This window comes from Haliotis cracherodii, unplaced genomic scaffold (assembly GCF_022045235.1).
Source record: "Haliotis cracherodii isolate W230 unplaced genomic scaffold, xgHalCrac1.p SCAF_9, whole genome shotgun sequence".
NCBI classification, from domain to species: domain Eukaryota; kingdom Metazoa; phylum Mollusca; class Gastropoda; order Lepetellida; family Haliotidae; genus Haliotis; species Haliotis cracherodii.
In genome coordinates, this window is record NW_027266343.1 from 25,081,648 (window position 1) to 25,098,313 (window position 16,666).

Sequence of the window (16,666 nt, forward strand, 5' to 3'; positions counted from 1 at the left end):
TCTTTGACCTCTGATAGTCTAACCTTGAAATGAATTTCACTCTGAGGGGGGATGTAAATCTGATCTATTGTTTTTGCTAATCCACTAATCTCTTGCACTGAATTGGCTATGAAATTGATATATTGCCTATCTGAGGTGCTGTTGTTAAGTATCAAGGAATGACAGCTATAATCTAAGACTGCATCATTGTCATCAAGGAAGTTCTCACCTAGTATCACTGCTTCTGGTAGTGTAGGCAGAACATAGAATCTTTGAGAAAATTCCTGATCCTCAATGACAAAATCTAACACAACTGAACCTAACACTTTATGCAATTCGCCGCCAACACCTTTAACCTGTGGAAAGGGTGAGTTTCCAAGAGTAAGGTTTTCAAAAGCTGTGCTCAGAAAAGCAGACGAAATACAAGAAATGGATGCCCCTGTATCTACTAAACAATTTGTTGTTTTTGTGCCAAATTTTGCCTGAATTACACTTTTGGCAAGGGGCGTAACTAAAGACACTGTTGGAATTTCACTTTCGAAGTTACTTTCCATACCAGACTCCATATTTGCCATGACACCTATTAGTATGTACCGTACTAAATTAAAGGAAGACAAGTAATCAACAATGTAGTACTTACAATATTTGAAGACTTTTTCTTCCTTTGTTGGTGTCTTTGGAGGAGTTGGTTGTCTTTAATCCAGTGTTGAGGTCAGAGGTAGATGCAGCTTGCTTGTTATTTCATCAGATGATCACGGTTGGACATGTCCTCCAATGGGTTCTTGTAGTTGGTTGTAGTTAGTTCCTGGACTCCGTGGTTCCGAAAACGATGATTCTCCGCCAAATTATCATGGAACTGTTCTGGGTGAACAATACCTTCCAAATGACGTGCTGGTTTTCTTGGGGAATTAGTCAGCAAAGAGCCAGAGTCACAGGAGACTAATCACAATTTTATTTACAAGAACAATTAACAATTTACAATTTATGCTTAGATAATAACTGAGGGTGCCACAGAGAGTCGGTACACACTCTGGGCTGTGGGAGAGAGGTCTGCTTGGTAAGAGAGTCAAACCCCTTCTCTGCTAGAACTTGGCTACAGTATGTATTTAATGAAAGTTTGAACAATAGAAAGGAATGTGATTGGTTGATACACGATTGGTTGTGTCCTAAGCTAAATGGATGGCTAGACAGAGGGGAATACTAAATCCTGTTTATCCTGTTGGACTGGCACTAATCTTGTTGACATATTTACTGGATGCTTTGAAAGAGATTAGGGTGTCACTATAGATGAGCTTGTATGGGGGCTAATCCTTAATGCACTATAGACGAGCTTGTATGGGGGCTAATCCTTAATGAGTCTTAATTGAAGTAATGTTAATCTAATATACCCCGGTAGGTGATGACAGATATACTTAAATAAATATCCTTTGTCTGGGAGAATATCCTTTGTCTGGGAGATGGGATCTTGATACCTTAGGCTAGCAGCCATCTAAAAAGCTATAACTGAAACTACTGATATTTTATATATGCATTTTACCTGATGATAATTATTACTTGCTAAACTATAATTATATGAAATGGTGTATAAATATTACACCATGATAACTCATAAAAGCACTTGATGTAGATCTAATTATTATAAGATAACTTAGTATAAATGTTGTACCATGATACTAAATTGAAGTAATTGCTGAATGTTATTCTAATATAGCTGATGACAGATTTACTTACTTGTAAATAAAATAGTTCAAGGTAATCTATAAGACTATGTAGACATATCTTTTGTCTGGGAGACGGGATCTTGATACCTTAGGCTAGCATTTATCTAAAAAGCTTCTATTAAACTATGTAGACATAACTCTTGTCTTATTGAATAGTATATCTAGGAGATGCACTCCCATTACCTTAGGCTAGCATCTATCTAAAAAGCTATAACTGAAACTACTGATATTATATATATGCATTTTACCTGATGATAAGTATTACTTGCTAAACTATAATTATATGAAATGATGTATAAATATTACACCATGATAACTCATAAAAACACTTGATGTGGATCTAATTATTATAGGAAAACTTAGTATAAATGTTATATCATGATAGTTGCAATGGGTGATACTCCCATATAAATAATACTGCAACGTCGACGCTTGTGTTTCTTGAGCCATTTAATCGATAGACCTAGTAATATCTCGAAGGCATCTTCTGGTGCATCTCCAAACAAGACTTCAATAATAAGTGTAGAAAGATCAGGTATAGCATTCAAGTTCTGTTTTATATCATTGAATTCAGTAACCAAATTTAAACTAACAATTTTTAATGCTGGACGACTCAATAACATATGACCTGGGTTTTCCGGCAGGGGAGCGACTAACACACTTTTTCGTTTTGAGGGGACATAAGCCCCGTGTACGATCCCACCATTCATTATCTTAGTTAATTGATGTCCCTTACCCGTCATCACATATGGTGGAGCAATGATGATATTCAGTAGCCACTCAATTTTTTCTTCGACCATAGTCCATTTATTATCATCATTGCGAGTAAGATTGTATGAAGTGTTTTTATTGAGTCTACTAACGTCGACATCACTTAAATCTCCTAGATTACCTGTGAATACAACTTCTTTCCGCTTGCATACATTATCTTGTAAGTGTAAAGCGTATCACTTGCCATCGATACCGGGTTTACCAAATCCTTCTGTGTCTCCGAGATCGGAAAGCGCAATTGTATTACATTGTCTAAGGTTGTGCCATCCAGGCCCTAAGGAATCAACCATTATTTTTAATATGGAGTGTTACACTCAAGTATCCTATATGTACAGGTTGATGTTTTACATCTAATACAGAAATTTTGAGATCTGAAATAATGCCCCGCTTTAACTTTTTATATTGTAATGATGAGAAAGATTCTGTTCTTCCGCTGTTGTATTTTTCATCTTTTTTGACTGGAATAGCTCTTAGCAGAGTAGAAGGACTTTCGAGTTGAATATTATTCGTTGTACTTATCTGATCAAGATGGATGCACAAGTCTTTATAGGGAACTAAATCAGGCAATTTAATGCGATGTTCCGTTAGGTTGTATTATTACTTTTTGTCCAAAAAATCCAAGTGTATTTGCGAAGTACGTGAGAAGAATTACACCCCCTTCTCCAGTGTTAAAAAATCAGCATCCCATTCGACTCATTTTGTGTGAGACTAACTCCCAAAGGCTTAAAAATTTCATCATGGAGTGAGCATAGGCTGTAATACCCATCAGGTATAATGATGGTTTTGATTACTCTTTTGGCCTCATTTAGTAATAAGTAATTATTTTTTCTCGCAGCACTTATGTTGGTCCACCGCGGGTAATACGTTACATCGCAGAGAGCGACTTCAAGTTGCCCAGCCGAGTTATCGATAGTATGAAGCAGTTCAATAGACTGACCATTTGTTATTCCTGGGAGTGTAACATACATATTAAATATACAAAGATACTATATCATAACCTAAATATGAAATCAACTTACATTACGAATCAGTCGATTTTAGTAAGTGCCTCTGGTGCTAAGTTTTTCGTTAAATTTCCCATTATCTTTGAAAAATACAGGGTCACAGCAACTAGCGATAAAATGGTGCATGATTGGTTCCAAAATCCAATGCAATTTTGGCAAAACCAGTTAAACTTTGCCATATGGTGTGCCACAACAGGATGTGGTGTATCTCTTTATGCCACAGGATTTGAACTAAATAAGTCAGTTTTATCATTTCACGTGTACTATCAGATTAGACATATACTTAAAGAAATTACCACAGGATTGAGCATGGAATTCCTCAAATAATCCGTACAATAGGTTTGCGCATGAACATATTTGTCAGGATTTTAATGTTTCTACGAGTAAAGATTGGCGTATTAAAGGACTTAACCATGGTCTAGGTGTTCCGTACAGTGGACAAAAAACTGTTAAAGAAGAAAGCGATGATTTAGTTTAAAAAACTCATCAACCATTCGATCCATTGAAGTTGTTACAGAAAAACAATCTTTTTGTAAGATTGCATAATCTTAATCATGGCTCGGAACTTTCGACTATTGGAGAGGAGATCTTATGAGTTTTAAGAGTGGTTTAGCTTATATTGTTACAAAATTTGTGCAACTAAACGATACCGCAAACGCTTGGAATGAATTTCTTAATAATAAAACAGAAAATAATTTTACTAACCCAGGAGTTGTAAGAGTTAATGAATCAATAAGAACTTATGTATGGGCAATTCTTGGTTTGCTAACACGAACGGGAATAATTTGTTCTGGGACAGTGCTCGTTGCCCAAAAACAGTTTGTCGCAAATGTAGAGGATGCTATTAATTCACCAGTTGACATACCATCTCCTTTAAAACGTTATCAAGATGTATTACAGTACGCTCAACCCAAAGTAGACTATGTTTATGGGTCAGGACTATACATGTCTCAGAGTAATGTGGAACTTAAGATCGGCCAAGTGATAGGTTATAATAATAAAATTGTTATTGCTTCCGACCAACAAAAACCAGGTATAAATTCAGATATTAACACCGAATCAATAATGCAAACAAACACAGGCGAAACGGGAATAGTAAAGCCACAGACACCACATGTTTCACAACCATCTACTGACGCACAACCACAAGTGCCACCACATATTGACGCTAAAAATCAACAACATATCGATGAAAAAACTGCGCTTATAGTAGGTGGAGTCGCGGCGGGTTTACTCATGATTTGGATAAATAGTCTTTAACAGATAAGTACAACAGCCCGGCATTTGCTACGATCAATGCCCACAAGTTTTGACGAAGCCAAGTGGTGGTCTTTGCTAATAAATTCAAGAGCCAGGAAACAATACCGGGAAGTGCAGACACGGCTATCCCAGCGAGCTTTTACAGTGCTTCTCCTAATGCCTTTAAATGCTTTTTTATCCACTCTTTTACACCATTTTTATCAGTAGGTGGTGTGGGTGGTCCACCTCCACCGGTTAACGTGAGAGTCAAAGTCGATATGATAAATCCCAACGCAGTTAAAATACTGGCAATGGTTATCCCTTGTTCTCTGAGCAATGTTTTAATTTTATTATATGAGTACGAGAATTCATAAGATCAATATCTGGAGAGCCACGCAGTCGCAATATTCCTTTACTATCTATTGTAAACTTTGAATAGTCACGACCAATAGGAGTTTCTTTTAAGGCATCGTAATAATCATTAACGGTTGATTGCAAAAGTTCCCCGTTAAGATTCATAAAGCTGGTTTCATCAGTACCCCCCTCGATTGTACTCGTATCAGTTAGGTTATCTAAATTAATATCATCCATTTTTTATATTAAACATAAGGTTACATAATTTCAATATAAACAATTTCTTCTCAATACGGACCCAAGTTAAACCCACAACGTAGACTTCGGGATCCATTAGGGGGATCCAAAGCAATTCACCAATCTGTAACTATAACTAATAACCCGAGTACTATCGATCAGAATCAAACACTTCTGGTTCGCTTTCCAAATCTCGGCACTCACGATGTGTTAGTTCCAGGAACTGCACGACTATCATTTACAATTAATTTGACTTCTGCCTACGCTAACAGAGAGCTCAGGTCGTGCGATTGTTAAGAGAATTGTGATAAAGATAAGTGGTTATGAGGTTTTGAGTATTGACGACAGCGATGTATACTTCTGTTACATGGATCTCTGGAGAACGGCTAAAGAACGGGAAAACTTACAGTACCAAGGTATTTGTAATCAGAACACATTGAGACTGTGTGGGTGCTGATAGTGGTGATAATACCATTGTAGAAGATAAGGCTGTTGCAGATGCACTAGGTAACCGATTCTATATTCCGCTCGTCCTTTAAATTACTAGATAGTCACATGCCCTTCTAGAAAGCATCCCTAGGCCATAGGTTAGACTACGAACTCACCTTTAATAACTATGGCAGAGTAATCAAAGCTACTGAAGATGCTAGCTATTCTATTGACAATATCTCACTTGAGTATGATATGATAACAGGTCATGAATTAGGCAGACAAATTCATAACCAGTATTCCAGAAGTTTAGCCATTTTGTATGATCGCGTGCTTCGACACCGAAATATCACCAGGATCAAAAGAGATAAGACGTGGAATATGCGGGCAAACGGGTTGCAGAAAAACAGCTTTAATTCTAGATATTTTACAAAGTCATTATCGGGATGTTTTCGCCAATATTATTATGAGCTTTAATAAAACATACCTATCGAGAGATTGGGTAATGAATATCCCGGGGTGTACAAAGTTGACCTGGGCGATCGTTTACAAGACTATTTACAAGTATGATACGAAAAATTCAAAGGAAAATCAACCCTTTCCATAATAGACGACTGCAGTGCGAGTAAAGAACTTACCAAAAAGAAAGATATGCTTTCATATTTAGCATTCTCCGAACGGCTTATGGAGCGTTTGAGTACTTACTTAAAAATACAACTCTGTCCTGAAAGATCTCAAAGACCAGACCAAATGGGTTGCCTTGTTTCATTGCAAAGACCGAGATTCATTTGAGGAATGTCTACGCGAAAATGATGTTATTTCTACCAAGCTTGAATGGGATAAAGTCAGAAAACTGTTAGCAGAAATGAAGCACTGTAAACTCGTATTAAAAACCGATCAACCAGCTGCTTATGCAATTGCTTAGCAAAATATCAACCTTCTCCCTCGGGATATAACGAGGTGCCGATAAGGATATTTGCCACATCGCTTGTTTCTTTAGCCAATCCTTGGCCGCATCTTTGGATACCTTAGCTGCAGTGGCTAATTTTTGTATTGCTCCTATACCTTTCCAATATCCTCGTGGGCTATGGTAAATTTTATCCATTATTAATTAATATTGATGATTCTTTTCATATGAATCATGACGATCGTTGAATCGCATCATCATTTTGACATAAAAAATTCCCTCTGTGGTGGTGGTATAGGTATATAAATCTGGCTCCAGTGGAAGTGAGCCAGAACTGTCATTGTCTATAAAAATTTATATCATAGAAGCATTGATTGGCTCTAGGTGGTGGTGAGCTAGAGTCAATTTAGCTTAATCTCATGGTGATCGTTGAATCGCATCATCATTTTGACATAAAAAATTCCCTCTGTAGTAGCAGTATAGGAATATAAATCTGGCTCCAGTGGGGTTGAGGTAGAACTGTCATTGTCTATACTACACCTCATGTAATAGCGTTACACACATGCATGGGGTGTCATTCCTGATTTTGACACTTTCAAGGAAGGTTGATTAGTCTCTCTGGACCACATTTCTGTCCATCTTATTAATCATGGCCGTATTATGCACAATTGATGCAAACGGTCATCTTTGAAATTTCCCATCTTCCTATCATCCTTCAAGATAGTTGGCAGTCATAACATGTACTGTCACATTTCACTACCGGTTGTAATTATGTTTTAACACATTGTTCATTATCATACAACTATTACTAGAAACTAATGTCTACAATTTTTGGAATTTTTAAGTTATTTCCGAGTATCCCCTCCTTCTTTTGAAGGGAATATTAAGAAAGATACATTTGGAAATAAAAGATAAACAGCTGAGTATAATTAGTGAGATATATTTCCACAAATGACTCTAATATTGTTTTAATGTATCAAAAGGTTTAATTCTTTGTAAAACAGTAATAAGTGAGTGCTACTATAACAATTAGTACTAGTTGGACTAATAGAAATAGAGTTATTGTTCTCATTTGAAGGAGTTCTGATATTCACACACAAAAATGAAATCCTCCAGGGGGCTCAAGCTGTCAATTGTCTTGTTCTGGAATGACACAAGTTGGTCACAAATGATGAAGGTAGCTACAGACATGTTACCTTTTCTTTCAAAGTTGTACTTCATTTCACATGTTTTAACAAACTGGAAGTGATGTTATTGAAACAGAAATGCTTTGTTATGATGGAAGCTAGTTGGACACAGTTCCTTATGTGTAAAAGTTGTACTATATGGGGCATAGGTTCCAGACCGAAGTGATGAAATTCAGGGTTAGATAGAGAACTCTGAGATTTGTTTCTGTTTTTCCATGTAATGCAAACACTCTTCAGGTTAAAACACTTTTCAATCTCATGTGCATAACTTTGACCATTTTCAGGAAAGATCTTGTTTGGACGCAGTCACATCCGAGAGGTGGCCTTAAAGCGGTTAAAACCTATTGATGAATATTGCCAGGTCAGTATGTATTCTGCACTGCAGATGTTCTTCTTTACAACACTGAATTATTAGCTGTCACTGTCTCTGCAGGGTGTATATGGTCTTCACATACATAGGGCCCAATGGGGTAGCACATTGTTGAAAACTAAATGTAACAAATTCAGTAATATGGCAAATATTTTGATAGAATAAATTAAATAATACTGCAATAGAATATATTTTACTTCAGTGAAAAGCTGTGATACTCTTTTAATAAGAATACTGGCTAGCGACCAGTCATTGCCGAGGACCAATTATTGCCAACTCTCTATGATATAACATGCATGTGATCGCATCTCATTTTACTTTTGATCGTTTTCATTAGAAGAGAGAAATATTTATCCAAAGTGATGAACAAAACAGACTCTTGTGAGGAAATATTTAAAAAAAACTACCATAATCACCTTGCTCAAATACAACTTAAGAAAAGATATGCGGGCATTGTCACGTTACTAATTCACATGAAAATATAAATCAAACAAAACGATGATGCACTTTCATTTCTGTCATTGCTTTCTATCTGTCTGTCATTTCTTCCCTAAAATATATTTCTGAAACCTATTTGAGCTATATTTCCAAAAATGCACATTAATTAGTACTTAAATATTTTAGTATAGTTTATGGCATCCTCTGGTCGGACAAGGTTCCTTCATGTACATAGCACACAATTTATACCTCATACGCGTATCTCCAATCCGGTCTTAATAACCTTACATTGCATCATAATGGTACGATCACTTTCCGTTTCAGATATTCCTATTTGTTAAAACTATGTGAATACACAGCGGCTGCAATCACTGTTTATGAAATATTAGTCCTATTTGTATGACAGAACTTAATTATCCTAATGCCCCATTATAATCAAAGTCCGTGTATCAGTCCGTTATTGGTAGTTTTTAACCATGTTATATGCGTATGCAGTTCAACCACTGTTCGTTTATCAATCCATATTTTGGTATTAGCCAGGTAAACATAGGTCGCGCGCATGCGCAACTTTTCCCTTTGTTCTACCCAGTCAGCCATTAATCGTGTCTCGTGTAATTTTAAGTGCAAACGTTATCTGACATTGAAGTCCAATGTTTCAACATCGCCGCGTTTGTGCGACATATAGACAGTCGTGCCTTCGGAAGTAACCTTGCATCGATCACAGGCACGTGGCTCAGCATGGCAAGCCGAGGCAGTCGACGACGATCCACTAGATCAAGATCGCAGACCGCAGGTGCCGATCCAAACAATGGCGCAGACGATGGCGACTGTGTCAACAGAAATCGCGCCGCTCGCCATAGATATGCGGGAGTCGTTCCAGCCAGTGCGCCGGATGAGAATCCTCTCAATTGGACGATAGCGACAGTGCAAAAGCGTATAAAACAGGATCTTGGCATTTCCAAAATGCCCGGGAATTGCAAACTGCCGCACCTCATTCGTTTCTATATGGAGAACATGGAAGCTAAACAGGCGACCTCCCCAGGGACAAGGGAAGTGGATAATTCCGTTGTCGATCGCCGAAGGGACACTAGTGGACCCGCTTCAACAGTCAACTCACCTATCAACACCGGAGGACAGTCATCCGTTTCAAACATAGCTGCATTAGGGATAGCTGCCCTAATGCCAGAATCTGAACCTGACAGGGACTTCCATTCACTGGCACAGACAGTTCGGAAACTGCAGGATTCTGTGAACCTCATCACGAACTCCCTCCTACCCAAGCACAATCAGCCTAGTGCAAGCAATAGCATACCACCTGGACAATCTGATACACCCCCCAGTACACTCCAACAGTTACAGGCCAACGTACCGCAGCCATCTACAACAGGGAGAGGCAGTCGTCCAGCCACTGGCAATTTCACGTTATATACAGCTTTTCCAATACCAAGGTAACTCACCTAATACCAGTTCATATTCGTCTTTGATGGATGTTGAGGTTGTGTCGGCTTCCCTTCGGAAACAAATAATTGAAGGGAAAGATGTGAATCTGGCTTGTCTCTTGATGCCAGACGATATTTCTTCACATCCGAGAGTAATTGAGGTGGGCAACCATGAACTCCACCTAAAGTCCCCTACGGACAACAGGCTACAAAACGTCTTGACCATTCAAGAGTTTATTGTAGCTTTCACCAGGTACAGAAACATAATGGTGCAGGAATGGCCAGACCGAAAAGACTCTTTGGACCGGTATCAACGGTTGATCGTAGAAATGCATGCCAGGTTTGGAGGTACCCTTTTCTACCAATACCACAGAACATTCTCATCTAAAGCAGCGGCAGCTCTAGCACTTACCAATCATTTACCACCATGGGATCGACATGATGAACACTTGTATTTTACTATGGTAGCTGGGCACCGTGTCAATGCCTGTGAACTGTGCTTCTTGTCCGACCACAGCACAGACTTCTGTCCACTAGTCAGCAGCCGCAGAACGTCATCTTCGCGCAAGACTCCCAATCTGGCACGAACCAGTCCACAAGCAACGGCAACAAGGACCGGCCCTCAAGCTTATTCAATGGGTAGAACAATCAGATTCCACAATGGACGCGCACTATGTAACAACTTCAATGAGGGCAAGTGCGTCTATCCATCATGCAGGTATCTACACGTATGTACACACTGCAGGAAGCCACATCCGGGTCATAAGTGCGAGGAGGTCTTGGACAAGCTGTCGCAGTCTTCTGCTAGGAAAAGCAAGAAACAGTGACTGTATTCGACTACTTCACCGATTAACGTGCCTACCTTGCAACAACTGCTCCAACAACATCCAGACCAACAGTTTGTTAACCAACTGATATCAGGCCTCAAATCAGGTTTTCACACAGGTGTGCAGTATTGTCCGTCTAATTCTATTAAATGCAAGAATCTGCGCTCAGCTCTACACGACACTGAAATCACGACCAATCTCATCCTCAGTGAAGTGCAGAAAGGCTACGTCATAGGACCCCTCAACGCCCCACCCTTTCCAAGCTACAGAATCAACCCAGTTGGTGTCGTCCAAGGGAAGTACTCATAGAAAAACAGACTAATAGTTGACTTATCAGCCCCGCACAATGATCAAGACAATCCCAGTTTGAACTCTCTAATTGCGAGGAGGACTATTCATTATCATATGTGCGCGTGGACGATGCTATCAACATCATCAAAGCCCTAGGCCAGGGCACTTACATGTGTAAAACGGATATTACTGATGCATTCAAGTTAATCCCTATACATCCAAATTTGTGGCATCTCCATGGCATTTATTGGCAGGACAAGTACTACTTCTACACCAGGTTAGTTTTTGGCTCTCGATCTAGTCCCAAGATATTCAACCTCCTATCACAGGCTGTTTGCTGGGTAGCAACCTATCACAATGGCATTCAAAACATTCTACATCTCCTGGATGATTTTATATGCTTCGAGAACTGCCTACACAAAGGTGTAAAGACTATGGCAGCTTTGATGCAACTCTTCAAAGACCTAAACATTCCACTGTCGGCAAAGAAAACCGTAGGTCCTTCCCAGTGCGTGGATTATCTAGGTATTACCCTGGACACTATCAGAATGGAATCCCATCTTCCCTACGAGAAAGTTGATAGACTGATTCAAGTCATGGATTCCATCGAAAGGAAGACAAAAGTGTGCAAGAGACAACTCCTAGTACTCCTTGGACACATGAACTATGCCATGCAAGTTATTCGCCTGGGCAGGTCCTTCATGAGTTACCTGTTGCGAAAAGCGCATTCAGTCAAAGAACTACATCATATAGTATCTCTCAACAAACAGTGTTCACAGAACCTTAAAATGTGGAAATTCTTTCTCCAACATTGGAATGGAGTCACAATGTTTATGGACCATCTTATCAGTGCCCCAGACTTTAGTCTATTCACAGATGCCTCCAGTACTGTAGGTTACGGAGGTTATTTTCAAGGCCGGTGGTTCGCTGCAGCTTGGTCAGAGGAATTATCTACATTGTTACAAAAGGACAAATCCATGGCATTGCTTGAACTATTTCCTATCATCAATGCAGCAGTGCTCTGGGGTCACCTGTGGGGAAAGAAATCCATCAGATTTTATTGTGACAATACAGCAACGGTTGAAATCATTAATAGGGAACGATCAAAATGTGTCACTTTGTGTTCTCTGCCCTTCATGTACCGGGTGTCGATAACCCTATAGCTGACGCCTTGTCTCGGTTGCAGATGGAGAGATTCAGGGATCTAGCCCCTTTCGCCGACAAGACCCCCACTCAGTGTCCTCCTTTGTCGCAGCTACTGTACCCCTAAACAGGTTGACCTGTACTTGTCAGTAGGGTGTGCAGACCGTAGACCCCCTATGTGCCACATGTCAATTCCAGTCAACTATGTTTATATGTTATCACCCCTTTTGTTTGTTATATCTGTTTCATCATTTTGGGGATTCTCAGTTATTTCATAACTTCGTTTTGGGCATGTATTACCCCAAATTATCTTCAACATTTCACAGTTCCTTTGGTAGGGCATACACCTTCAGTCGGCTACACCCGCCGGGGTATTGTCGGTTGGCTACACAGTTTATGTAGCTAGTTTATACCCGTCGGGGTATCGTTGTCCAGCTACACTGTCATCTGTAGCAAGATATACCCGTCGGGGTATCGGTTGTCTGGCGTCAGACTATAGCCGACTGAAGGCGTATCTCAATTCTGTCACGTAGCACACCCTTAGTTAGCTTACCCATCGGGGTAAAGCAGTACCGTTCTATTTTGTCAATAAACAGGGTGCTACCGGCTCTACGAGAATCCCCAATCAACCCAAAAACAATAAATATTTTATTTTATCAATTTGCCTTATGTTGTCTTGTCCGAATCTGAGGAAATAAACCTGTATATATCGCGAAATCCATAGTTCATAGTTTTGAGGATAAGCATGTGATGAATAACAAATTTGAGATACTAAGAAATGTAATTTGTATAACTTAAGTATTGCGCGTGATCACGTGCTGTTAACAAGATGGCGATAAGTGGTACAGTAAGTCCATGGGAAATTCTATTTCAACTGTTTTGATTCCCTGTCATAGCTTTATAACAGAAATTAACTGAATCTTTTCCACAGACAGAAATAAGTGCATTAGCTAATAGTTTCACAAAAATTAAAGTTATTGGTACAGTCAACTTTGTACATAATAATATGTCAGAAATAACATGATAAAATTAGCGATAACTGGTCGGTTACCAGCATTCATTTCTATAGCAGGTTGGAAAAGGAATATTTCTCACTTGTACAGAAGAGTCATACCTCCATAAGGGTTCATGCAGAATGCATGTGGAGGGCAGGTGAGAAAGGAAGCTTTAACTGCAAGTAACATGACAAAATTCATAAAGTATATAGAGAATACTACACTCATTCTCGTTAGATACCATTTTTACCAAACGTGTGGACTTTCTATGGTATCTGACCGAGCGAAAGATACCATAGAAAGTTCACGAGTTGCGTAAAAATGGTATCAAACGAGAATGAGAGTGGTATTTTATTTATTACCCACGTTAAATATGTATGTAAGTGTAAATACGTAACAACTTTTGTTCGTTGACAGACCAAACTGAAACCGGTTGCAAAATCTGGTTGTACATGAATATTGATATATGCTCAAATATGGGCATTGTTTACATTCCTATGCATACGCATTAACAACATGCGCCTGCAGTTGTGTTTGCAAACATAACAGCACCGTCGCTCAAGATCCTTTTGGAAGAATTTCTTCAACTTAAGAGAATTCAAGCGCCATGTTATTAGTACGCAGGACACCTATAAGAAAATTTGAAAAGTCACATTAGCTCCGCGCTTTGAATATCGGACCAACAGTCGGTCACTCGCACTGCTGGGGTCTGTGCATTCAAGATGGTTCGGTTTTCTTGATCTATCATTTGAATTTATATCATGTCCATACAGTTTTGGAAGAGAGAAATCAGAGTGTTCGCCAAAGACATTCATGTTTACTGTACCACCCTTTACTGAAGACGTGAAATTCAACACGCTAAGTCTGTTTGGATTCAGTGACAGCTTTGAACGAAGGGCAAGGTCACCACCAGAATAAGAAAAGACAACCGTGATCTACTCAGCGTTTTACGCTGGAGATTGGGAATGTTATTGTTCACCTTTGGGATATTTTGGGCCACATAATCAGAAATCAGGCACACTTCTACGGAGCTTTCGAATGATTTGTGTCGGAAATGTTCACTTTGAGTGATCTGGTTGTGCAGTCGTGAACAAACAACAGTGCCACAAAATACCCTTCGCAGAGGAAACTGATGGCACAACCGGATCATCCCAAGTAAGTCTAGATATCTATCCAGATAGATTAAACTGACTTCATTTCACCACGCTTATCCTTTTACGTTAAATCAAATTGGAAGTTGCGAAAGTAGTTGGGTGCGTCACTCTCATGTGGACCCTCGATCTATTGAACGGTAGTCGAACATTGAACTGATTTAGTGTAAGCGATTTACTTTTAAAGACTCATTCCCGCCTCTATCCTAGCAGCTATATCAGGAGGTGGTCAATCAATAGCAAATCTAAAAGAGTTGCTATTTCTGTTTATCAAAAATAACATTGCAAACACTATTGAGTGCTTGAAATGACCTTTGATTTTGATATTGTTGACGATTAAAAAAACAATGTCTATAACTTCCTACCGTTTGACTCCAAATGAGAACGATGATATGAATTGCAAAATAACTCGAAATCCTGAAAAGTGTATGAAACATCAATACGGTACTTGACCATGAATACCCTGTACCCAACAAAATCTGAATTTTGTTTATTTTAAGACCTATGACGGATGAAGTTCTTTAAGAAACTATCATGTAATTTTGTATAGAAATGTGTACATGACACGTAGGGGGACAAACCGTGGAAGGCACAGCGCAAGCACGGTCTGCATGTGCTACACAGTGACCGTGTTCATTCAATGATAAGATGCGCTACTCAGCAGATGTTAAACAGTTGATGTTGAATGTGTATGATTTCTTTAGAAGTGAAGCAGAAAGAGCAAAACCTTTTTATGCAATTAATAAATTCTTGAAACGAGCTTCAAAAGCTCTTGGTACAAATAGTCAGGCCAAGGAGGTAAGGAACGTGTCAAAACCACGCAAGGTTGATAAATTAGACAGTTTTCAGAGGGATCAAGTCAGATGTGCAATTGTTAAACTGCACTCAGAAAATAAGTACCTGTCCCTAAGAATTTTGAAGAAATACCTTGAAACTGACCATGATTTACGTGTTACAAAGTACAAACTATGGCAGCTGTTGCATACATTTGGTTACAAATACAAAAAGATAACTGGAGAAAACAGGGCTGTGTTGTGTGAACGGTCTGACATTGTTCCTCTCCGAAATCATTACCTTCGTACCATCAAGCAGAAACGTGAAGAAGGATATGAGCCCGTCTTCTTAGATGAGACATGGGTAAATGCGTCACACACAGCCAGCAGTCAGTGGGTACCCAGTGGTGACTGCAAGGAGTCTGGTAGAAAGTTACCAATGGGAAAGGGTGAAAGACTCATAGTTCTCCATGCTGGTTCTGCTAGTCAGGGTTTTCTCCCAGACTGTGACCTCGTCTTTAGAGCCAAGGCCAAAGACAACAGGGACTACCACACAGAAATGAACGGCATTGTATTTCTGGAGTAGGTGAAAGATAAATTAGTCCCTGCTTTGCCTACCAAGTCTCTCATTGTCATGGACAATGCACTGTATCATAGTGTGCAGGATCCAGAAAGCAAGACTCCAACCTCTAATAACCGTAAAGGAGACATGGTTACTTGGCTGCAACGGAGGAACATTACCTTTCCCTCTGGAGCGACGAAACCACAGCTCTATGAAATCATCAAAACTATGAAACCTGACCCTGTGTATAAAGTTGACAGTTACATCAAGGGTCAGGGTCTTACGACTGCCACCTTATCACTGCGACCTGAATCCAATCGAGTTGGTATGGGGCATGGTCAAGGGTGACGTTGGACGATCGAACACAACGTTCAAATTACGAGACCTTGAACAACTTGGAAAAGAATCCCTTGGTCGGGTAACAGTAGAAACATGTAGGCATTGTGTGGCCACAGTCGTTGACGAGATAGAGCCACGTTATTGGTCACGAGATGGACTACGGCCAGCAAGAGTCCAACCTATAATAGTCGCAGTCGGTTCAGGCACCAGCAGTTCCGACGACGAGATCTATGGCATGAGCGAGTCAGATTGCGACTGAAATTATCATTAGACGGCCCCTCTAACGCTCTGTCATTTCCCCTACCACAGAACGTGCAGTGCATGCGTGCTTGCGCTGTGCCTTCCACGGTTTGTCCCCCCTACGTGTCATGTACACATTTCTATACAAAATTACATGATAGTTTCTTAAAGAACTTCATCCGTCATGGGTCTTAAAATAAACAAAATTCAGATTTTGTTGGGTACAGGGTATTCATGGTCAAGTACTGTATTGATGTTTCATACACTTTT

The 16,666-nt window shown here is 39.5% G+C and overlaps 1 protein-coding gene across 6 annotated transcripts in view; it reads left to right on the forward strand.

Annotated features, from left to right (window-relative positions):
• Nucleotides 1–16,666, forward strand: part of LOC139452295 (SH3 and PX domain-containing protein 2B-like) — a 291,496-nt gene that overhangs the window by 92,822 nt on the left and 182,008 nt on the right. For all 6 annotated transcript variants that reach the window (XM_071233713.1, XM_071233712.1, XM_071233711.1 and 3 more), the window contains one exon: nucleotides 8,113–8,189. In XM_071233713.1, the coding sequence (XP_071089814.1) occupies nucleotides 8,113–8,189 (77 nt within the window). The remainder of the gene's footprint in view (nucleotides 1–8,112; nucleotides 8,190–16,666) is intronic.